General features: G+C 40.8%; 1 protein-coding gene across 34 annotated transcripts in view; it reads right to left on the reverse strand.

Moving 5' to 3' along the window:
• Epb41 (erythrocyte membrane protein band 4.1) overlaps positions 1 to 23530 on the reverse strand; it is a 146293-nt gene that overhangs the window by 74178 nt on the left and 48585 nt on the right. For 26 of the 34 annotated variants that reach the window (XM_075945626.1, XM_075945610.1, XM_075945622.1 and 23 more), the window contains 2 exons: positions 3742 to 4219; positions 1649 to 1855 (listed from right to left, as the gene is read on the reverse strand). In XM_075945626.1, the coding sequence (XP_075801741.1) occupies positions 1649 to 1855; positions 3742 to 4212 (678 nt within the window). In that variant the 5' untranslated portion in view covers positions 4213 to 4219. Of the gene's footprint in view, positions 1 to 1648; positions 1856 to 3741; positions 4220 to 4465; positions 4574 to 23530 lie in introns of those variants that run through there. The other 8 variants (XM_075945635.1, XM_075945638.1, XM_075945637.1 and 5 more) reach the window with 2 other exon arrangements.

A 23530-nucleotide genomic window follows, 5' to 3' on the forward strand; every position in this document is an offset into this window, starting at 1 on the left:
CCTTGCACTTGGGTAACACAGGCAGGAGATTCAGGAATCCAAGATCATCCTAGGCTACATGACAAGACCAGCCTGAACTACATGACTCTCCATCTCAACAACAACTACAAAATTAAAAATATAGTTGGACAGTGGTGGCGCACGCGTTTAACCCCAGCACTCGGGAGGCAGAGGCAAGCGGATCTCTGTTAGTTCGAGGCCAGCCTGGACAAATAAAATTCTGGAACAGCCAGGGCTACACAGAGAACCCTGTCTCAAAAACAACAGTATTATATATAGAATACACACACACACACACAAACACACACACTCTATACATAATACTTTAGAATGCTTGTGGTTGGATACATTTGTAGTTGCACAAAATCTGATCAGTAATAATAAAACTCAAGCACATGAATGACATGTTTTGTCCATAAAAGCTACTAGTACTTGCAATAATTGTGCATATAGCAACCACAGCACAACTGGCAACTACTGGCAAGTTAAAGCAACAGTTAACAGATGCTTTAGTTCATCCTGAAGGAACAAAGAAAGAAGCTGAATAACTGACATTTGTTAAATCCTCATTCAATTACTGATTCTTTCATAAAACATTAGAGATTTTATGATACGACATTATATTTCAGTCTCTTTCTAACTGGGAAAAAAATGATATTATATGATTTATATTTCTATAGTCTATTTCATGGGACTAAAAATATATCAGATTGATTGAGGCTTAGATCAGGGGGAACAGAAATGTTAAACAGAAGCTGTGTGTGTATTTGTGTGTATGTGTGTTTGTGTATATATGAAACTGTGTACACCACATGTTTGCAGGTACCTGAGGAGGCTGTAAGTGGATGCCCAATCCCCAGAACAGGAGTTATAGACAGTTGTGAGTACTGGGAACCAAACTCAGTCCTCTGCAACGTCAAGAGCAGCAAGTGCTCTGAGCTATCTCTCCAGCCTCATAACTACTTTCTATGTTAATTATTTGCCCCCACCCCGTGTGTGTATATAACATGTATATATGTGTGTTTGAGTTCCAGGGCATGCATGTGGAGCTCAGAAAACAACCTCAGGTGTCAGTTCCTTGCCTTGTACCTTATTTGAAACCTCTCTCATTTTGTCTCTGCCCACACCAGGCTACCTGCCCACGAACTTGAAGGAATTCTCCTCCTGTCTCTGTACACACCTCACTGCAGGAGGACAAGAATAACAGATTCTAATGCAGCCAGCTTTGTGTGGGTTCTAGCGATTTGAACTTACAACTGAATTGCAGGTGCTTTTACCCTGAGACATTTAGAGATTTTATTTCCAAATATAATTATGGGGATAGCTGGACCTAGTATCAGAAATTCAGCCTACCTTGGGAAATCTGGTCATAGAAAAGTACTACACACACATACACACACACACAAAATCTTTTGAAAAACAAAATGATTCTAAAATTATAAAAGTAACCACATGCTTAAATCTTAAGACCTTGACAGATTCAGGGAGGAGAAAATAAGACTCCCATTTTTCCACCACTTCATCTCCAGAAAGTCACTGTTAACATTTCTGTCCACAGAATGGTCCTCAGAGTGGGCCTTATCTTTACTAGCCCCACACGCCACACAAAGCGATTGTAGCTCTGACTCTGGGATTAAAACACACTCACCTCCACCACACACTCAAAAACTGTGTCGTCCAACAGAGAGACCTTGCAGTGCATGTCTCGGTGCCTCCTGACGGGCTTCTGTGAAGCCTCGGGTTCTCTCTCCGCTTTTGACTCGGGGTCCTCCTTCACGCCTGCCCTGGAGCACTCTTCAATCCCTTCTTCCCTCGTTTCAGACTCCGGATCCTCTCTGTGTTCTTCCTGAGCTGGCTGCACATCCACCACACCAAGTCAGTGAAAAGACATTCACAAAACAGGTTACACACTCCTACCTACAGTAAGCAGAACCCTACCAATAAAAACACAAACAGAAGCTGGACGGTGGTGGCGCACACCTTTAATCCCAGCACTCAGGAGCTAGAGACAGGCAGATCTCTTGTGAGTTTGAGGCCAGCCTGGTCTACATTAACAAGTTTAGCATATATTTTCTTACATTTTTGGGTTATTATTATTAAAGACAGCTAACTAGCCTCAAACCTGTAGTTCTCCTGCCTCAGTCTACTAAGTGCTGGGATTAGAAGTCATACTGGATTATTTTCTTTCTTTCAACACATTATTGAAATGAGTTTTAACTAAATTCTATGAATTCTTTTCTTCCAAAACAATACATGGTTGGCATTTATTTAAGAAAGGAAGAAAGAAAGAAAGAAAGAAAGAAAGAAAGAAAGAAAGGAAAGAAAGAAGAAAGAAAGAAAGAAAGAAAGAAAGAAAGAAAGAAAGAAAGAGAAAGAAAGAAAGAAAGAAAGAAAGAAAGAAAGAAAGAAAGAAAGAAAAAGATTGAATTGCTTGCCTGCTGTATTAGATTCAGGAGGTGGCTGACAGGCTGGTATGTAGTTTTGATTATTAAGAACAATTAGAATTTATGCTACACTCCTGTCTCCACCCTCATCTTTCCAAAGAAATTCTGGGATTACAGATCTGTGCTACCACATTCATCGTTTCATGGGGGTTTTAGGGATTTGAATTAGGTCACCAGGCTTGTGCAGCAAGCCTTCTTACCCACTGAGTCTCCTATCCAACCCGGGGTATTGTTTTTAATATTGTTTCACTAATAGCGAGTACCTATTATGATTTCATCCTAAAGTCAGCCTTTGACACTCTGAATACACAAGTAATATTTCCAGAAACACATGTAATAATTTTAGAAAATCCTAATGAAACTATATACCTCTTTAGACCTTTCACAGAAGCACATACAGAACTTAACAATCCAGATAATGTTCAAAAGCTACAGAAGTAAAATCTGAAAATAACTCTTTGTAAGCAGCAAGGCTATAAACAAGTAAGATTCCCAGAAGACAGTCTGAAATATGCTAGTTGTGCTTTTACGTGTTTTTTGGAGAAAAGAACAACTTATGTTTAATTACACTGTGGCAAGGTTAAAGCCCTGCATGAATAAACACTACAGGAGGGGCCAATGAGATGGTTTATCAGGAAGCAGCAAGTGCTGCCAGGCCTGGCTACTTGAGTTTGATTCCTGAAGGCCACACTGTGGAAAAAAAAGACTGACTTCCCAGAGTTGTCCTCTGGTCTCCATATGTACACTATGATACACGCATGTTCAGACATGCACATACATACATGCACAAATAAATAAATGTGATAAAAAAATTAAAACCATTACATTTGGAACGTAATTACCATTGCAGTGATACGCTCCCTAGCATAGAGCCCAAATAGGGCAGGCATGGCTCAGATTGATCACATGAATTAATGGAGATTTTTCACAAAAGGGCCACACTGGCTGGTAACTATCCCATCCCTAACTCCACCAAAATGAACTCGGAACCACCTCACTTCTTTCTTGTTCTCTCATTAAAACTCAAATTTGTTCTGTTGTTACAGCAAGATGATACATGGACTGAATAAACTCATCTGATAGTTTCCTTCATTTCTTTGATTTATAGAGCATATTTTTTTAAGTCAGGTTTCAACTGATTACATTAATTTCTTTAGAGCAGAAACTCCTTATGCTATTTATCACTATCAATGCCTAAGTCAACTGACTCTTAAAAAATAATAGCAAATATTCTTCTATGAAAAGTACAGATATAATGTATCTTCATTATACTCTCCCCCACAGGCGAACGCCTTACCTGTGTTTCTATACTGCTTAGTGAATGAAGATCCAAAGATGGGTCTGTTTTGAGTTCAGGCTCAGGAGCTGCAATAGGGGCCTTTAGAATGATGTCTTCATCAAGGCTGGTTCCAAAGTCTATCTCCTTTGGACCGCCTTCACCTTTTTCTTTATCTGACTCTACTTCTCTGCCTTCTTCTTCAGAAACCTGAGACTTGGGCCTTTTGAGCAACGAGGAGAGCAGTCGTGACAGGCCTCTGCCTTCTGACGTCCGTTCCTTGTTCTTGGTCAAGTCTTCATGCGTCGGAGTGTCCCCATTGGACGCTCTCAGCTTCGGCTCACACTGATTAGCGCCCTCAGCTGCCGGTTGGGAAGCCTCTTCCAGCTGAGTTTCTTGTTGGCCTGAGTTTGTGGCTCCCTCACCTTCTTCCTTCTGTTGCTGGTGCTGAGAATCCTCCGCTTCAACCACCAAGCTCTTCTCTGTTGTCATGATGTCCCTATTAGAAGGAAGAAAAGGGGGGACTGTTATATGCAAAACACCTTGCTAAAGGCCAAACCAAAAACCTCAAAAGAGTAATATATTTGGATTTGATCACCAACAGACTTCCAATCCATTAAACAGAAGACCTTACATTAAAGCACAAAAATATTTTACCTATACATCCTGGATAAATTATTAATGCCTTAAGTTATGAAAGACTAGCTTAAAATAGTATCTACCAAGGCCACGTAATGAAACATACCCCAGTTAAATTCAAGGCTCAGAGCTGCACAGAGCAAATACGCCTTCATGCTCCCTAAAACAGGGCCTTATCTGGATACTGTCCTTTCACAGGGTGAATCGAAAATGCAAGATTTGCAGGAATCCCATGCTCCAGAGACGACTGGATTATTAAGTTCCGCAAATCTCTTTTGTTTTCCTTCCTCATATTTCTTAGCATGAAGATTTCTCCATTAGGAGGAGCAAATGCAGAATTCTGATCATTTGCTAGCAGAGTTGACAACAGCAAGAATAAGTAGGCAGCCAAAACAACCACACAAAAGATGCCCTTAGGTTTCATGATGCAACACCAAGCTCTTTCAAGAGGCATCTGATTTTAAGCTCTTCAAAACAACTTTTCTTCTGAGAAACGTGATTTTGAATGCTCAGCAATTTTGAAAGTGGGAAGTAAAGCCATTATACTGGGGGTGAGAAGTCAGAGAAGCGCTGCGGGGGAAGTCTTAGGAAGCCAGTGTTGATTCACATATTTGAAACTTCATGGTCTCTAGCCCTTTGATGTCGAAGCTCCAGCACCGCTACTCAAGCCTCACGATAAGAATCAAAGGGCATCGCCGCTGCTGCTGCAGTTCAGAGGTCAAGTCTCTGAGACAGAGGCCTCCCAGGCACTCCAACTAAAGTGGCAGCCCTCATTCCCAAACACAGCCTCTCAGCCCTGCCACACACCACAGCCCTGTGGACGCGCTTACTGCCCTTCCTCCATATAACCCCCTCTCCATAGAAAACACAGGATCTCGTGAGGATAAGACTGTAGGTCTTTTTTTTTAAACAGATCCATTCTATCTTTAACCTCTGTATGTGTCAATATACATGTGTGTGCGCAGGTGCCCAAGGGAGCCAGGGACGGGTCAGATCTCCTGGAGCGAGAGTTACAGGCCGTTGTCAGTTTTAAGCCCTTCCAGGGTAGGTGCTGCACATCAAACTCAGGAGCTCTGCAAGTGAAGCAATACTCTTAACCACTGAACCAACTATACAGCCCCTGAGTCTATTTTACCACTTGCACACCCAATGGCTAGAACAGTACCTGCATAGACTAGCTACTAAGTGTTTGTGTGTATGGTGTATGTATGTGAGGGTGTGTGTGTGTGTGTGTGTGCAAGGGAGGTCAGAGGTCAACTTTAGGTATCTTCGTCAATCGTCCTCCACTTTATGTTTTTGAGACAGGGTCTCTCACTGAACCTGGAGTCCACTGATTTGGTTAAGCTGGCTGTTCGATGAGTTCCAGGGAGCTGACTAGCTCTGTCTCCTCAGTACTAGGGATTACAGGAATGTGACACTGAACTCAGGTTTTTTCCTGGGTGCTGAGGATCTGAACTATGATTCTTTTGCTTGTAGGGAGGGCAGCAGGCACTTTTCTGATGGACCCATCTTCACAGTTACTTAATGAAAGTTTAGGGTTTTTTTTTCTTTGTTTGCTAGTTTGTTTTTGTTGTTGCTGGTGTTTTGTGAGACAGGGTCTCACTGTGTAGGCTTAGCTGTCCTAGAACTCACTACATAGATCAGACGGGCCTCAAACTCAGAGACCCTCTGCCTCCCAAGTGCTGGAACTAAAGTGTGTGCACCACGCCCGGCTCATTTTTTTTTTTATTGTGAATGTCAGAGGGCAATTTGTGGGAGTCAGCTCTCTCCTTCCAGCCATGGTTTCTGGGATTAAACTCTAGTCAGATGCCATTATCCACTGAGCCATTTCACTGGACGAGTAAAGTTTTTTAATGACTTAATTTTATCTGAGTACATCTGATGTCTATAAACTTCAAAGGCACCCTCTAAATTTATTCAAGCATATTCACTCATCCATCAAGCACTCAGTACAGGACCAAGGCTAAGCGCCAAAGATGCCACAGTAAACAAAACAAGGTCTCTGTCATAAAGAAGTTTACTCTCTCCATTCAGCTTTGATACAATGGAAGAAGAATGCAACGGGAATCTTGTTTTAGCAAGAGCCACACCTAGAATAACTGTGCACACATGGAGGAGATCAAGGGAAAGAGGAAGCAGCTAGTGCTTGCACTGGGTACTGTTTCCTGTGTCAGAGTCATGTTAGGGGTCTTACCTACATTACCTCAAGTCTTTCAATAACCCCATCCCCCCAAAAAGGCATGAATCATCTGATCTTGTAATTGAGGACATTTAAATTCAAGAAATACCCTGAATGTGCTCTATCTCATAGCATCCTGGACGGTAGGTTGGGTCAGGAATGGCTAATACTTGATTGGGAAAGAGTAAACTTGCCCAAGCCAACACAGCTAGTAGGTTGTGCTCCTACAAATGGTGTTGAAATAAATGAAGGCATAGTTATAAAAAGAAAGCCCTTAGAAGAACGCTAACTCTATTTTTAAACATTAATAGTATTTTTAAAGTTACGATATTTAAAGACATAAATCTATTCTCATTTACTAAGCCACTAAAATGACTCTGAGCTAATACAATACAAAATGTGGTCTTTGTAAACACTGCACAAAGCATTGGCCAATCAACACTCAGATTTATTTATTTATTTATTTGCTCCTGAGGCACACCTGTACTTTAAGAGAAATAAAATAGTATCAGGAACAGAAAACACATAGATCCCAAAGTACTTTCCCTTAAACTTCAAAGTAATTAAACAACACAGAAAGAAAACCTGGAGCTGGGTGGTGGTGGAACATGCCTTTAATCCCAGCACTTGGGGGTGGAACATGCCTTTAATCCCAGCACTTGGGAGGCACAGACAGGCATATCTCAATGAGTTTGAGGTCAGCTTCGTCTACAGAGTGAGTTCCAGGACAGCCAGGGCTGTTACACAGAGAAACACTGTCTTGAAGAAGCCAACAAAGAAAGGAAGGAAGGAAGAAAGGATCTGGATGCTGAACTCTGTTACTGTGCAAGATTAATGAGAGCACCGTGATAGTCTCTTGGCAAAACTAAGCAAGGAACTTGAGGATGACACGCTATTGTCTGTGGGTTGCACACACAGCTCCACATCTGCCTGACCAAAAGGGAACAGAAAGCATCTCTGCGCTAAAATGTCCTGAGACGCAGAAGACTGTTCACCAGCTTCTCTCATACAGACCTTCAAAACACTGCAAGCCTGTCGGGAAAGTCTCAGCAGGCATGAAAACAACTTAGCCTCTGATAGTCCTGAACTTTAGTGGACAGAGCATTTATTCTTGTGTTTTAGGGCTTTTTCTTCTTCTGGTCTTAAAGACAGAATCATCTTCCAAGGATATCGCTATATCAGAAAGTACCAAGTAAGTATTCTAACTGTTACACACACACAGACAGTAACAGTCCATGTGCTATCTGTGTGCTTGTTAAACTTCAACCTGCACAGAATCAATTAGTGATCTTGTTAAAATACAGATTTGAGTTCAACCCACTTGGAATATGGCCTGAGAGTCTGTCTTCCTATCAAGTTTGATACCTGTGCTACTAGCCCTCTGAGAACACTTTAAATAGCAAAGCACTAACCCAACAAACAGTCACTGTAGGAAGGCACTTCAAAACGCCTAGCAAACAAACAGCAAAGAGCCACTTCCAGGAAGAGGAAAATGTACGGTGGGAAAGCTCTACTCAACAAATGCTTGCTAAGCCAATACAAGAAGCAAACAAAGCCCCATGTTATTGAGCACGGGAACAGAACCATTCACATTCTTTAGAACTCAAAATCAGGCCTTGGAATTTTTCTAACCACAGAAGCGTGGCCCTGCCACATTCCCCATGCAGACACGACATTTGCCCAGACTCAGCATTCTGGTTATCTCTCCCCGTTCATAAAATCTCCTCACCATTAGGACACAATGATTAAGACATGCAAAGAATTACGGAATAACAACGATTGATAAAGAATCAATATACTCTGCCACAAAATTGAACATATTATTTTTTTTAAAAAGAATGGGGTATGGTAGCCCACACTTTTAATCCCAGCACTCAGGAGACAGACGTAGAGGTAGGTCAGACAGAGTTTGAGGTCAGCCTGATCTATAAAGTTCTAGGATTGCAAGGGCTACACAGAGAAATCCTGTCTCTAAAAACAAACAAAAAATTAAACAAGTAAGCAAATAATTTGTTTTTGGCCTTTTGAGACAAAGTCTCATATAACCCAGACTATCTTCAAACTGTGTAGGTAGCCAAGGTTGACCTTGAACTCCTTCCTGATCCTCCTGCCTCTACCTCCTGAGTACTGGGACTAACAGTGCCAGCATGCCACCAATTCAGCTCAATAAATAATCATTTTTCAGTAGCTCAAACTTGTCCTGGCAAATCAGTGATACACGCAATCAGGTTCTTCAGGTTACAGACGAGAGGTTGGATAGTGAAGGAAGATACAGTCAGCAGCAGAACCAGGACACCCTCTGTAGACTCACCACTGAATGGTGCTGTTCTCATCCTGGATACAAAGCCCGAAGGAAAGTATCTATTTACTTCATGTCACAAAGAGCTCTTTTGATTGTTGTAAAGGGGAAAAAAAAATCCGTACAACACTGAAGACAAAGTGATGAGCCCCCATTCAGACTCAATCTTAATCCTGCAAATCCTGAGAAGTATACGGCAGCTGGAATCAAAGATGCATTTGTCCTAACAGTGTGAGTCTGTTATCTTCAGGGAAATCAGATCGTTATGGCCCCATACTAAGCTGGTTGAGAAGGCCAAATGAGGACTTTCTTTTTTTTTTTTTTAAATCTTTCTTAAATTAATACAGTTGGTGTTCCATTAATGCTTTGTAAGTAGAAAACTTTATGAGAACAATCCTATTTGGTGGCATTTATAAAAGCTTTCCTTGCTGTCCACATTAATTATCTCCTTACTTTTCAGATAGCTCACAGAGTTACCTACCCATGGTTACTGAGTGCTAATCAGGTGTGAGATTTTGGCTTGGGTCTCTAATACACAATTCTAAGGTAGGTAAGAAATGCATGAATAACTAAAACTAAAAGGTAAAACACTGTTTAATCTGACAAGGTGTTCTAAGTGGAATCAGGACTATAAAGTAAGTTCTAAAATAAGTGAGTTCTAAAATAAGAACTCACAACTCGAGTGACACTAAGAAGGTGGCTTTTAAGTTAAGGATGAATCCAGACGTCAGTAGAAAAAAAAACCCGAGGAGCATGAACAAATGGACTTCCAGGCAGAGGTATTAGTAAGAATCATATAAGTCCTTAGGAACCAGCAAGATCCCCAGACTGGCTGGAGTAAGATCACAATAGGGAAGTAGGAAGAAGTACAGTTGGAAGAGAGCTATCATTTAAGATTAGATTTCAATTGAAGTAATAGCAGCAGCAAGCATTTATTATCTACTTGACGACACACATTATTCTTAATGTTCACCACGCTATCTATAACCATCCTGTAGACATCCTCATTTCCCAGATAAGCAGTCTCTTCAAAATCTTAAAAGAAAATGCTTCAATTCAAAGTCAACCTGTACTTTAATAAAAATTTTAATAAACCAGGAAGTGGCAACCCTATTGTAAATTCTCAGGCTAGTAATTGTCTGTAAAAACGTGGCTGCTTGGATGTTTCTGCCCCAGGGCGGTAGGTACTATGTTAAATGAACACATCATTTCTTGTGCCTCCAGGCTGAAGACCCACACACGTTTGTTTTCCCTTTCCTATGAGATCAGGGACACAAGGAGAGGACGGTGCGGAAAGACTTGGCTATGCTGAGCAGTTTGTCCTGAAAACAGGGAAGTCTCTGAAGATCTCTGAATGGGGACATAAACAAAGTGGAGACCAAGAGAAACTCCACACACAGCTGTGTAAATTCAGGTTATCAGCGGATGCCCACAATGGGAATCCCTAGGGAAGCCGAAACTAATACTGGGTAGAGAATGTGCGAAGCTTGAAACCAGCCTTAAAAATCACCGCTGCCCTCATCTCCCCGGCTTTGGTCGCAGTTCAGTGCTAATCTTCAACACAAGCACTTACAGGTCCGATCCTAAATGCATTTTGTAATGTATTTCCCTTGGCCCACGCTAATAATGACTTAGGACACAGCATGCTGAGCGCAGTGGCACAGGCCTGTAATCTCAGCACATGGGAGGCTGAGGCAGGAGAACCTGAGTTCAGGTTCAGCCTGGGAGACACGGTGAAAGATGCTGTCTCAAACCAAAACCAAAACAAACCAAAGACATACAGCAATGGAATCAAACTAGAAGAGGGAGATCTCACAACTATCTGAAAGTACAATGGCGCTTAATTCCCTGTTTTTCCTAGCTCAGTAAGTAATTATGCAAACCATACGCCTAAGTGCCACCCTGTAGTTTTCTTGTCCTTCCCAGCTCCTTCTGTTACTTGCCTGGAGTGTCGCTGGGAACACAGAGAGAGGTGGTCCATCTCCACTGCCATCATGTTTGTCAAGTCTACACTTCTAGCTCAATCTACTGCCCCTTACAGGATCTGGCTCTTGCCCACCTCACCATCTCCAATATGACAACAGTTCATAAGAAAAACATCTGAAGTCTTGATGAACAGAGCACAAGAGAAATACAACTCTAAGACAGAGCTCTGCAGCTGCATTTCTAAGGCTGTGGAGACAGGGAACTTATTCGACAATTCACTATGCATTTTACGAATGTTACAATGTTACAGGCACCCAGTAACTAGAAGGCGGCGCCTCTGGAAAGAACTCCTCCGTTCACAGCAATTATGCTGTGACTTCAAACTCCCATTCGGTTCTAGTGGTTCAAAGAAAAGACAAAATAGTAGAATTTAAAGGTGATACAGAAGTAATTCCTCCGGGAAGAATTCACTAGTTCCTGGAAATTATAAAGACAGTTTTTATTTACATAAAAACAAAAATATCCTAATAATCAACTACTTTTAATAATTAAGTGGTCTACTTAGGAAATCAGTTTATTGTAACCATCCGTTGTTAGCCACAGGAGATGGGATCTAGGATTCTCTAATGATAACCAAATTCCACAGATGTTCAAGTCTCTCATGATTCCTATAGACGCCCTCCTAAAGTTTTACATTATTATTGTTAGTGGGCAAGGCGCACGTGTCTCAAAATGTATGTGGGCGAAGGTCAGAGGACAACTTTGAAAAGTTGGGTTCTCTCCTTCCACTGTGGACTCTGGGACTGTGGAACTTGGGTTGTCAGGCGTGCAAGGCAAGTGCTTTGCACACTCACCAGCCCTCCTACATGTGTTAACTCACCTATAGTTAGCTCACAGAACCCTCACATAATGTGATGCTAGCAGCTGCTGTGCTATACTGTTTAGAGTAATGAGGAAAAAGTTTAGTACGGGCGCTATTTTTCCCGTTTTCGGAGATGCTTGGATTGTAAAACTAGCAGACACGGAGACTCGACTATCACCAAAAACATCCAGTCAGTAGATGAATGGACACGTGTGACAGAGGCCAGAGAAAGGATTCCACCAAGTGGGGCTTCACCTACATTAACTGAACTCAAGACTTTCTCCCAGGGCTAACATTTTACAAACAGAAAGGTAGGAAAGGAAAAAAAAGGGCCATTAGAGTGGTAAAACGAATGGGGTATTTTAGAAGTTTATATTGTGAAGTCAGAGTTACCAAATAGATTAGAATGAAGAAAAAACAAAAACACACCACAGTGGTAGCACACGCCTTTAATCCCAGCACTCCAGAGGCAGGTGGATCTCTGTGAGTTCAAGGCCAGACTGGTCCACAGAATGAGTTCCAGGACTGGCTCCATAGCTACTCAAAAACCTTGTCTTGAAAAACCAAAAACCAAACAGACAACGCACCTCCCCTCCACAAAATAAATAAATAAATAAATGGCCTTTTCTCAGAAAATGCAATCCTGGAAAAGTCTTTCAGATAGAAAAAAAAGTTCAAACATTGAAGTTTTAAGAATATGCTAGAAAACAGCCTGTTTCCCAGTAAAATCAATTCTCCCCAAACCACAGGAAAATGTCTTTCCTGTATAATTCAATTTAAGTGCACTAAACAGCACTTGTGGAAAAATGAGAGACACATCAATGTGATTTTCAATATTAAAAAGGTAACCCTCCCTCCTTCCTCTTGAAATTATTTTGAGTTTCAATGACTCTCTAAGACTTATCTGCCATACTGCATGAATCAAGGGTGATACTCAGCATGAACAGGCTGTTTTCAAAATCTTGATTTTAATTTAAGTCATTTCTATGGTGACTAATACCGTTGGATCAACTCACTCAAAGATAGGTTTTAAATAAACAGATTCTTACTCATCTCCTTCTAAGAACAAAAAAAAAAAGTCCTATATTTCTCTGTAGAACTTGAGCTTGTACTTAAAAAATGTCTAGGTACATCCTAGATGTACTAATTCTCTGGCTTTCTGAGAAGAATATCTCCAGCCTGTAAGCCGAGGAAGAACTGAGACAGCACCCAAACACCCAAAGCCATTTTCATAGAATGACCTTGCATTCTCCAAGTCTCAAAATGTGTTATTTTAGCCATTCTCGGTGGAAGTCTTTATAATTAGGTTCTTCTTTTGGGATTTTTTTAAATCTATAGAACATAATTAAACTTTATTAATTTAGTCATCACTGTGGGCTTCAATTACTATGCAGAAGTGATGTCCTAGAGAGAGAACGAGGTTCTCGGAGTGGCTGGTGCTCTGCCTTTGAGAGTTCTGTTTGTTCGCTAGCCGACTGCTGCTATCAAGGACACCTGCCAACAAGCAGCTTGCAACATCTCCTGTTCTGACACACTAATCTACCGTTAACCGAGAAGTCAAATAGCCAGCCATGTTAAAACTGTGTCCAAATTAAGAGAAAGTCCTAAGAACAGAAAGACTGAGTCACATCTCTGGAAAGCCTCCAGAGCATGAATTTTTATGAAAATTGATTTAGTTCTTCAAATACCTCATAAGTCCCCACTGAGATTTCCATTATAAGGTGACTAGCTGAGGCTATCAGATAAGTGACCTTTGGGAAAACCACATCAATACAACGGCCAGTCTCTTTCTTTCCAGAGTATTCTAGCTTGAATCTCTCTTGTGATAAACACCACAACCAAAAGCAACTTGGGGGTATAAAGGGTTTCTTATATCTTATAGGTTACAGTCCATTCATGGAGGGAAGCCAAGACAGGAATTTAGGGCAGGAGCTTGAAGCAGAACTGAAGTGGACTGTGGAGGGATGCTGCATTCTGGCTTGCTCAGCCAGCTTACTCATACAGGCCAGGACCACCTGGCCAGGGCTAACACCACCCACAGTGGGCTGACTCCTCACACGCCAATCACTAATCAGAAAAACTCCCCCACAGGCATGCCCACAGGCCAGCTGGCAGGAGGCAGTTTTTCAGGTGAGGCTCCTTCTGCCCAGGTAGTTCTTAGTTTGTATCACGTTGACAAAAACAAATGAGCAAACAGAGACAGTAAATCCCTTTTTTTTTTTTAATGTGCATTGGTGTTTTGTCTGCATGTATGTCTGTGTGAGGGTGTTAGATCTTGGAATTAGAGATAGTTGTGAGCTGCCATGTGGGTGTTGGGAACTGAACCCAAGTCCTCTAGAAGATCAGTCAGGGAAGATCAGTCTGTGCTCTTGACCGCTGAGCCATCTCTCCAGCCCTGACAATAGGTCTTTAATGCTGTTATTTCTAGAAGATGCTGCATCCATATGAACTCTTCGGCAAAACATGAACAAAGTACAGCAATAATTTAGCCTGTAAGACCCAACACAGAAGGAAAACCACCCAGAAGGGTCTTTGTTTGTTTATTGGCTGGTTTCTTTTTTTGGAGACAGTGTCTCTCTAAATAGCCCTGGCTGTAATGGAACTAGCTCTGTAGACCAGGCTGGCCTCAAACTCACATTGATCATTGGGATCAAAAGCATATGCCACCACTACCTGGCATAACATTCTTAATAACATAACATTTTAAAAAAATCAAGATAAATAGCAGTCTAATTTCTAGCTACAAAGAGGTTTTAGCAGAGACTACAGAACTTTTTACTCTCTTATGTGATCTCAAAGGAAAACAAAACACGGGGGTGCCCTTTTCTAATTCCAGCACTCAGGAGGCAGAGGCACACAGATCTCTAAGCTCAAGGCCAGCCTGGTCTACAGAGAGAATTCCAGGACAGCCAAAGCTACACAGAGAAACTCCATCTTGAAAAGTTGAAAGAAAACACAAAAACGAAAGTGCTACTTTTGTAAACTTGATTCTGACAAAGAATACTCATCCTAAAGATATTTTTAAATTTCTAAACTCGAGAAAGTCCTCAAAGTTTGCTACACTGGCAAAGTTTACTTTAACCAGATCACTAGCTGATGCTTCGCTGTGATTTGGTAACAGTACAAGGTAAAGCAGAAACCTGCACAGGATCGAGGCTTGTTTCAGAAGCAACTCTGGCGACTGGAAAAGACGCAGCAGCTCTCTCTCACACTCTCAACATAAATATACTGCAGACTGCCACCAGATACAATGCAGGAGGAGATGCGAGATAGTAAAATGCTGGGATATTTCAAGTAACTTGCTATTTGTTAAACTCATCCAATAAAGTTACCAAGTAAATTTAATGATTACTTTCCTTCTTTCAAAGGTTCTTTTGTTGGACATAGGAGCTCGTGCTTATAATGCTAACGTTTAGGAAGCTGAGACTGGAAGATTAACATGAGTTCAAAGAAACCTGTGCTATAGAGTGGGACTTTGTCTCAAAAAACTCACAAAGGGGAGGGGGCTCTATTATCACAGGCTGAGTTCTAAGCAATAAGTGGACACACAGAATTCCCAGGAAAAGTAGGCTTGCTATGCTAGGCAAATCATTGAGCTCTGGGCTCCTGTAAGACACCTCATCTCAATATAGGAAAGTGAGGAAGACAGTGTCAACCTCTGGTCTCCACAAACATCCACGTCTACCTGAACACACACAAATATGTAACATTCACAAAAAAGAAGTTTATATAAAAAGAAAGGACGAAATAGTGAAGTGGCTCAGTGACTTAAGGCACTTGCTGCATTTGCAGAGGGTCCAGGTTCAGTTCCCAGCACCCACATGGTTGGCTCACAGCCCTCTGTGACTAAGTTACAGGGGATCCGATGTCTTCTTCTGACCTCTGCACACGGTACGCATATATACGTAAGTGCAGGAAAAAAACTATTCTTTTCAAGACAGGGTTTCTCTGTGTAGCCCTGGCTGTTCTGGAACTTATTCTGTAGACCAGGCTGGCCTCGAACGCAGAGATCCACCTGCCTCTAACTCCCAAGTGCATCACGACCACAAGGCAAAAATAAGTGTTTTTAAAAGGAAAAAATAGCCTACTATACAAGTAAATTCCAGGATAACCAGGGCTCTGTAGAGAAATCCTATCTCAAAATAAACAACAACAACAACAAAAAAAACACCAAAAAGAAAAACAGTCTGCTAAAGATGGCAACGTGGAGAAGGAAAGCAGGACAGGATGGAGTGAGGGAGGGGAGAGGAAAAAGAGAAAGGAAGGTCAAATTCATACTACATCTTAAAGGAAAAACAGAACATTGACATAGGTCAGAGACAAAATTACCTGCTCCCTTTCCAACCTAGCAACATAAAGAGGAATCTGCAACCAAAGAATTCAAGTCAATATAATTAACCTTAAGTTAAAATATAGTGTTAGTCTTAGAAAAACTGTACTTCAAAGTTCAGCAATTGCAAAATTTTATCTCAGATTCACTACTATACTACGAGCTTTTAGTAAAGGTATAATTAGTAGGATTGAGTCATAATTCAAAACCATCTTGAGAAAGACAGAACCAAAACCAGTAAGGCAGAATTCAAAAGAAACCCAAAGTTGATATACTGAAGCTATAAAACACTTTTTAAATTTTAATTACAACATAATTTGTTAAGTTTATTGTATGGCAGCAGAAGGACATTAATATGCCATCCCACACAGAAACATAACACTTGACACTTAAGTTCTTGCCAATCATCTTCTCTTGCCCTCCAGCAACAAAGATGTCAGAGCAGAGCGAGGAGCATCCCCTCCAATGGCAGCGGCACTCGGTTCCACAGGGATGTGGTTCTTGGTCATCTGCCTGGAACCTGAGTCCACAGAGAAGCAGGCTAGCCATTCCTGCCTGACCTCCAGGCCACACCTCATTTACATGTGCTCTGAAAACATGAGGTTTTATTTCAATTCTGCCAAGATCATGAGCCACACTAGACACTCAGAAACCCTGGTACCTCATTCCACACCTAGCCGTCTTGCCTTCCTTCCATTTTAGTTTCCAGACTAACGCATTACTCTCTAAACCAAATCTCAGCAGGAAATAAGTTTCAAATTTTTTCTTTTAAAATAATTATAAAATGCCATTTTATTATTATAAATGCTCTTCCAAAGGTCCTGAGCTCAATTCCCAGCAACCACATGGTGGCTCACAACCATCTGTAATGAGGTCTGGTGCCCTCTTCTGGCCTGCAGACATACACACAGACAGAATATTGTACACATAATAAATAAATATTTAAAAAAAATAAAAATATAAGAGAGGAGGGGGAAAGCCAGCTACCACAGATATTCTCTCTCTCCCTCTTCTCCTCCACCACCCTGCTTCCTGGCTGCAGCGACATAACAGGTCTGCTCTGCCATGCCCTCTCCGCCACACTGGCCTGAAGGCTCTAAAGAAATAATGAATAAATGAAGCTCTGAATAAAATGAAATAAATCCTTTCTGCCTTTACAGACCTAGTTCATCAGTTTCTCCTAAACTGGGAACTTGGGGACATTAAACTTCTCTAAACTTCTGTCTTTTCATTTGGGGAAACAGTATCGTACTTTAGAGGATCGCTGTCATGATTAAATGAGCTATCATTCTAAGAGGAAAATAAGATTAAGTTTTACAGACTATATTAACAAATGACAAATATATGTTTTAGTAAATTCATTCTGCCTCACTAAAGCATACTTGCTTCTCATTTTCTATATTTAACACAGAGTATTGGCAAAAATATACTTTCTCTTTAAAATATGCTGCTTTGGGATTCAGATTTATAGTACAGTTTGGACAGATTAGATATAAAAATTTAAAGATTCAATACCAGATAAAAAGTAAAGTAGCAGAAGATTTTTGTATTTTGTGTCTCCTGTATCTCAGGGTGGCCTTGAATTCATGGAATCTGCCTGCTTCTGTCTCCCGAATGCTGGGATTAGTAGCATAAACCACCATGCCCAGCCCTTCTCTTCTGATTAGAATACAAAAATAGAATCTAGTAATCTGCCTTTGATTGTTTATGTTCCATAAAAGCCTTCATTTTAAAATATTTTCACATTATTGGGGTTAGAGAAATGGTTCAGCAGTTGAACATGCTTGCTGTCGTTGTAGAGGACCTGAGTTCAGATCCCAGAACCCATACTGGGCCCATCAAAACTGCTTGTAACTCTAGTTCCTGGAGATCAGATGACTTCTTCTGGAGTCTGCGGGCACCTGCACTCATGTGCACATGAACACACACACACACACACACACACACACACACACACACACGTATAAATAACAAAATAAATCTAAAAAATATTTTCATATCATTATTATTACTAATAATAATTCATTGGCATTTCCTCTTCACATATTTCTAGCAGACTCTTAGAATTTAAAATGTAATACATTGGATTGGAGAAATAGCTCTGGTCTTCCAGAGGTCCTCAGTTCAACTCCCAGCATCCACATGGTGGCTTACAACCATCTGTAATGGGATCTGATTCTCTCTCCGAGTGTGCATGAAGACAGATCACTCATATACAGAAAATAAATAAATATGGGGAAAATGTGATACACTTAGTGACAGAATTGCTGATACAATATCAGAATATCTACATGCAAAGGAGTCTAGATCTGGGGCTAGAGAGATGACTCAGTAGTTAAGAGCATTGGTTGCTCTTCCAGAAGACCCAGGTTCAATTCCCAACACCCACAAGGCAGCTCACAATTGTCTGTGAGGGAAATGTAATCAATGGTTATTAATTTAAATAAACTATCAGAAAAATAAGTGCTGATGAGGTTGACTGGTCTCTCATACACTCACCGCTGTTAGGACTTGACCATACAGAGATCTGCCTGCCTCTGCCTCCTGAGTGCTGGGATTAAAGGCGTGCACCATCACTGCCCAGTGAGAACACCAGTTTAAAAGTGTCTATTTTATTTCACCTTTATAAGCATTTTTCCTGACATGTGTGTACCATGCGTGTACCTGGTGCCCTCGAAGAGGGTGTGTTTAAACCACCACCCAGGTAACACCTCTTTTTTGTTTAAGAATATTTCTTTTTCTTTATGTGTATGCGTGTTCTGCCAGTATGTATGTCTGTGCAGGAAGAGTGTCAAATCCTGGTCTCAGGTCTACACAGGTAATTCTAGCACAGCCAGGGCTATAGAGAGATCCTGTATCTAAATAATAAATAAGATTGTATTTTTATTAACAAGCATGGTGTATGGTGGGGGGTGGAGACAGAGGCCAGAGAAGGCTTCAGAGTTCCAGGGGGGCTTAGACTTACAGGTAGTTGTGAGTCACCCATGTGGGGGCTGAGAATTACTCTTACACACTGAACCATCTTTCTAGCCCTCTGTTACTCTGTTCTTCACACGGTTATCCAATGTGTACTAAAAGATCAAAATCTAAAGACCTTGTAGTAATTGCAGCTAAGATTCCAGGTGTTTTCCCACTGCTGCGATGTGCCCTCGCTTTCCTAGCTCAGTCTCACCAGCAGCCCCAGCTGAAACTACTAGGGGTCCTCACACCCCTGTACTTGTGATACCCATCCCTTCCTCTCCCTCAAGGCATGCTAATACCTTCAAGGCTTAACCAGAACGCTCTTTCCCAGGAAACCTATAATCCTTCCTATCAGAATAAATCCCTCCACTTAAGTCATTGTTTACTTAGGACAAGTGAACATCTTTTCATAAATATCCACCTCGTTTCTTCAGTCGTTGTACAGTACTCCACTGTCTAAACACAATAGGTTTTATTCAAACACGACAGTTTTTCAAACCCATCAAATTCTAAAATAGAAGATATTTTAAAATCTTAAACTCAAGGGGATGGCTCAGCGGTTAAGAGCACTGAGTGTTTAAGAGCACTCCAAGTTCAAATCCCAGTATCCACATGGCCGCTCACAACTGTCTGTAACTCCACTTCCAGGGAATCTGGCATCCTTACAGACACACAAGCAGGCAAAACCCCAGTGCACATTAAAATAATAATAATAATATTTTTTTTTAAGTATACTCAACTCAAAAGTCAAGAGAGATGGCTCAGAGGCTGAGAGCACTTACTTCTCTTTTAACTTTGATGGGCATTGTATACCCAGACATACAAGCAGTTTAACACCCACACAAATAAAATAACAAATAGTCTTTTTAAAAGGGAAAAAGAAATTCTGATCATTTAAAACAATAATTTGTCAAGCAACTTTCTAGGAGAGAACCAACCCACGACAGTTCTCCAGTTTAAGGGAACACGCGTCTCTTAAGGACGCGCAGTTCAAATCTGCTGAATGAACTGGCAGTTCTTACTTCAATTCTTAAAGACTGATTTTCCATACAGCTGTGTTTACTCACAGCGTGTCTCGTTTATGCTGGAGGTGTAAAACAGCAGAGCCCGGATCTCTCCCTTCTCCTCCTTCTATTTCCCTCGCCTTTGTTATTTGCCTCTCTGCAGTTTCCCAGCCAAAGCTGTAATTAGTACCCCACAGGGATCTATACTTTTCTAATAAAGAGCAGCCTACTGAACAATGACATGCGTGCACACACAGTCATGTGTGCTCTTAACAAATTAGGAATATTTTTGCACAAGCAAGCCTTCAAAGGATTTTAATAACTTAATGAAGGGCACTTTACATAGCAGCTGCAACTGGCTCATAACACGGACTGGATTGATTCATCCCTTTCTCTTACTGCACATGCATCCAATTGCAAGGAGGGAAACAACTCATTTGAGACGGAGTAAAATTATGAATTCAGTCCCAAAACAAACCTTCATAAGCAAACCACATTTGCCAAGGAAAATTATCCTGCAATTAGTTCAAAACTAGTGTTTGTTTCATAATAGTTTTATATATATATATTGGCAGAGTCACTGTTGATAGACAATTAATAGTGCTTCCAGAACTGGCAAGATAGCTTAATTCCTGGAACTCAAATGGTGGGAGAAGAGAACTGACTACCACCAACTTGTCCTCTGACCTCCACAGGTGCACCATGCCATGCTGGCGCGTGCGCACACTCACACACACACACACACACACATACACACACCCCACACACAATAAATAAACAAACAAACAAACAAACAAACAAACAAGCAAATGTACAAAAAGAAAAAGTAGACATTTTAAAAATGTGTTTCAAAAGATAGTTAAACAAACAGCAAGATGAATTTAGATCAGAAGTGGAACGCTGAGGTCAATCCCCAATACTGCCCCAAACAAAAACCATACAAAGCACATGTGTGTACCTGAGTGTGCATATATATATGCACACTCCAGATCCTGTCTCACATTCCCTTACTGCCCAGCCTCTTCTCTCATCCAACATCAAGCTTCCACAGCCTGCCATTAATAGAGTCCTAATCTACATTCCTTCAGTAACCTGCAGACAGTCAGAAAAATAACCATGAGACTACAAAGGAAAATCAGCCAACAACTTACTTTGCCAAGCATCTAAGTTACAGGAAGAACTTTGATGGAAAGACAAGCCTTCCCCTTCACTAAAGAAATATGAATGAAACGTCCTTCATTTGTGTGCCCATCATCACCTCCCTGTGCAAGTCTACGGCCAGCGTACCACAAGTAACACTAATAACCAATCTACTTCATTGCAAGTAAAAATTACTGACCCTTAGAGGTTTTTCAGTTTATAACAAAGGGTTCAAAAGTCATGTGCCCCCATGCTGTCTATAACCTGAATATCAACTCCAATATATACAGAGTTTAGGATCATAAGTTTTCAGATTTCAAAGGATGGGGAAATTTGTACGTAGACAGACAGACAGACAATTACCCTGGTATAGGACCCAAGTCTAAGCATGAAATTAACTTCACATATAACTTTCTATGCACAGCCGAAAGATAGTGTTACACAGTATTTTCGATGTGCTTGCATTTTAAGTGTATTATGCCATAAGTAGTTGGGGTAGATTTTCCACATGTCATGTCAAAATGTATCATTCAACAGGTTTTAGATTATGAACCATTTCAGACTTTTTATTTTTGGGTTATAGATGCTCAATCTGCAAAACTATTTCTCAATTATATGTAGATGCTGCTGTGATTAATAAAATCAAAGCAGACTTACAAGATTTACTGACATGTACTGGGTCTATCATAAATGTTATTAAACAGTAATTTTTAAAATTATTACTGTCACATGAAGATCCAGAAAATATTTTACTTTGCAAAGAAATCTACATAAGTAATGCTTGCTAATTAAGGCTGGGAATTAAAATTGGAAATTACTTCATGAGACTGGGCCCCTTGAACTGAAGCAGTGTCTGAGTCATCTTCTCACTCAGGGACAGACGCGCTAAATACAAGAGCTTCCTAACCCTTCTGCGTTCTTTATTTTGGCAAAACATTTTTAACTCTTAAAACTGAGAGGCACAAAGTATAAAACAAGTATTAATCAGGGAACTTGCCAAATGGCTCAGGTGGTAAAAGCACTTGCCACCGATCCTGACACCTGAGCTGGAGCCCTAGCACCCACATGACAGGAGAGAGCTCCCATCCACTATCTTTTGACTTACATGTGTGCATTCACAAGAAAATTTAAAAAAAAATTGAAATGCAATGAAAATATTTCTAGCTGGGTGTGGTGGGGCACATTTTTAATTTCAAGGCTCAAGAATCACAGACAGGAACTCTAGGAGTTTCAGGCCAGGCTGATCTACATAGTGAGTTCAGACCAAAAGGGATACAAATTATTTGCCTCAAGTAATTTAAGAAATAGTATTAATTGGGTGATCCTCAGGTTGGAGACTTTCCTTAGAAATTGTTATTCAAAACCTTAAAATTTGTTTTTGTCTGGTTGGTTGGTTAGTGTCTTGCTCGTAGTTGCTTGAGAGAGGATTCTTGCTATACTGCCCAGTCTGGCCTAGTAATCAGAATCCTCTTGCCTCAGCCTCTAGAATGCTGGGACTACAGACGCTCGTCACCATGTGGTAAGAACTTAAAACTTCTTATCTCACAATTGTCACATATAATCTGTAAGATTCTAAACTATAGAGCACTCTTAACTGATAGGTCAAAGGAAGTTCAGATTCTCATGCTAAAGTCTTTAAGGAAAAGCAACATCAAACTAAACTAATTTTAATTTCTGTTTGAGAGTAATTAATAATCTTAAAATAGCAATTATGCTTTTCAGCAAACAAGAACATTAATATTGGTTGTACAGGTGCCAAGAGCTCTTTTCTATCTGGCATTTTTTACTCTGCCTCCTACAACAACAGACAGCACACTGTAAAACAATGAATCATTGCTAATCGCCTGTCCTGTTTGCCACAATATCAAAAGTCTAGAATGTTTTAAAATGGAAAATGAATGAGCTTTTCTTAGAAATTACGAAGGGAAAAAATTTTGACAGTAACAGTGATTCTCAGCATGGAATATGCATCAGATTCATTGTAGCCCCAGCCTAGCAACTCGGGAGGCAGAGGCAGGCGGATCTCTGTGAGTTCGAGACCAGCCTGGTCTACAAGAGCTAGTTCCAGGACAGGCTCCAAAACCACAGAGAAACCCTGTCTCGAAAAACCAAAAAAAAAAAAGCTGATTCTAACACCAGCCCCTCAAGTCCCCTAACCAGGACCACCAACATCACCTGGGAGCCTGTTAGAAACAGAGGGATGGGGAGTGATGCTCAGAACACTGTTCCACAGCCTCAAGCTACTTCAATCCCCATGAGTTTTGAGAATCCTGGTTTTCATCCTATAGGATCCACCTATTCATCACTAACTCCATTAAGATGAAAATGAGACTTAACTAACACAGTGCACTGAAGGCACGATGTTCTTATTTAAAAGCACTCGGTTTCATCTTAATCATTAAATTAGCACTAATGTGATCCCACTGGAAACCATGTCGATTGAGCAAGTTCTTAGATTGGGGCTCTTTTT

Source organism: Microtus pennsylvanicus, chromosome 13 (genome assembly GCF_037038515.1).
Source record: "Microtus pennsylvanicus isolate mMicPen1 chromosome 13, mMicPen1.hap1, whole genome shotgun sequence".
Taxonomy (NCBI): domain Eukaryota; kingdom Metazoa; phylum Chordata; class Mammalia; order Rodentia; family Cricetidae; genus Microtus; species Microtus pennsylvanicus.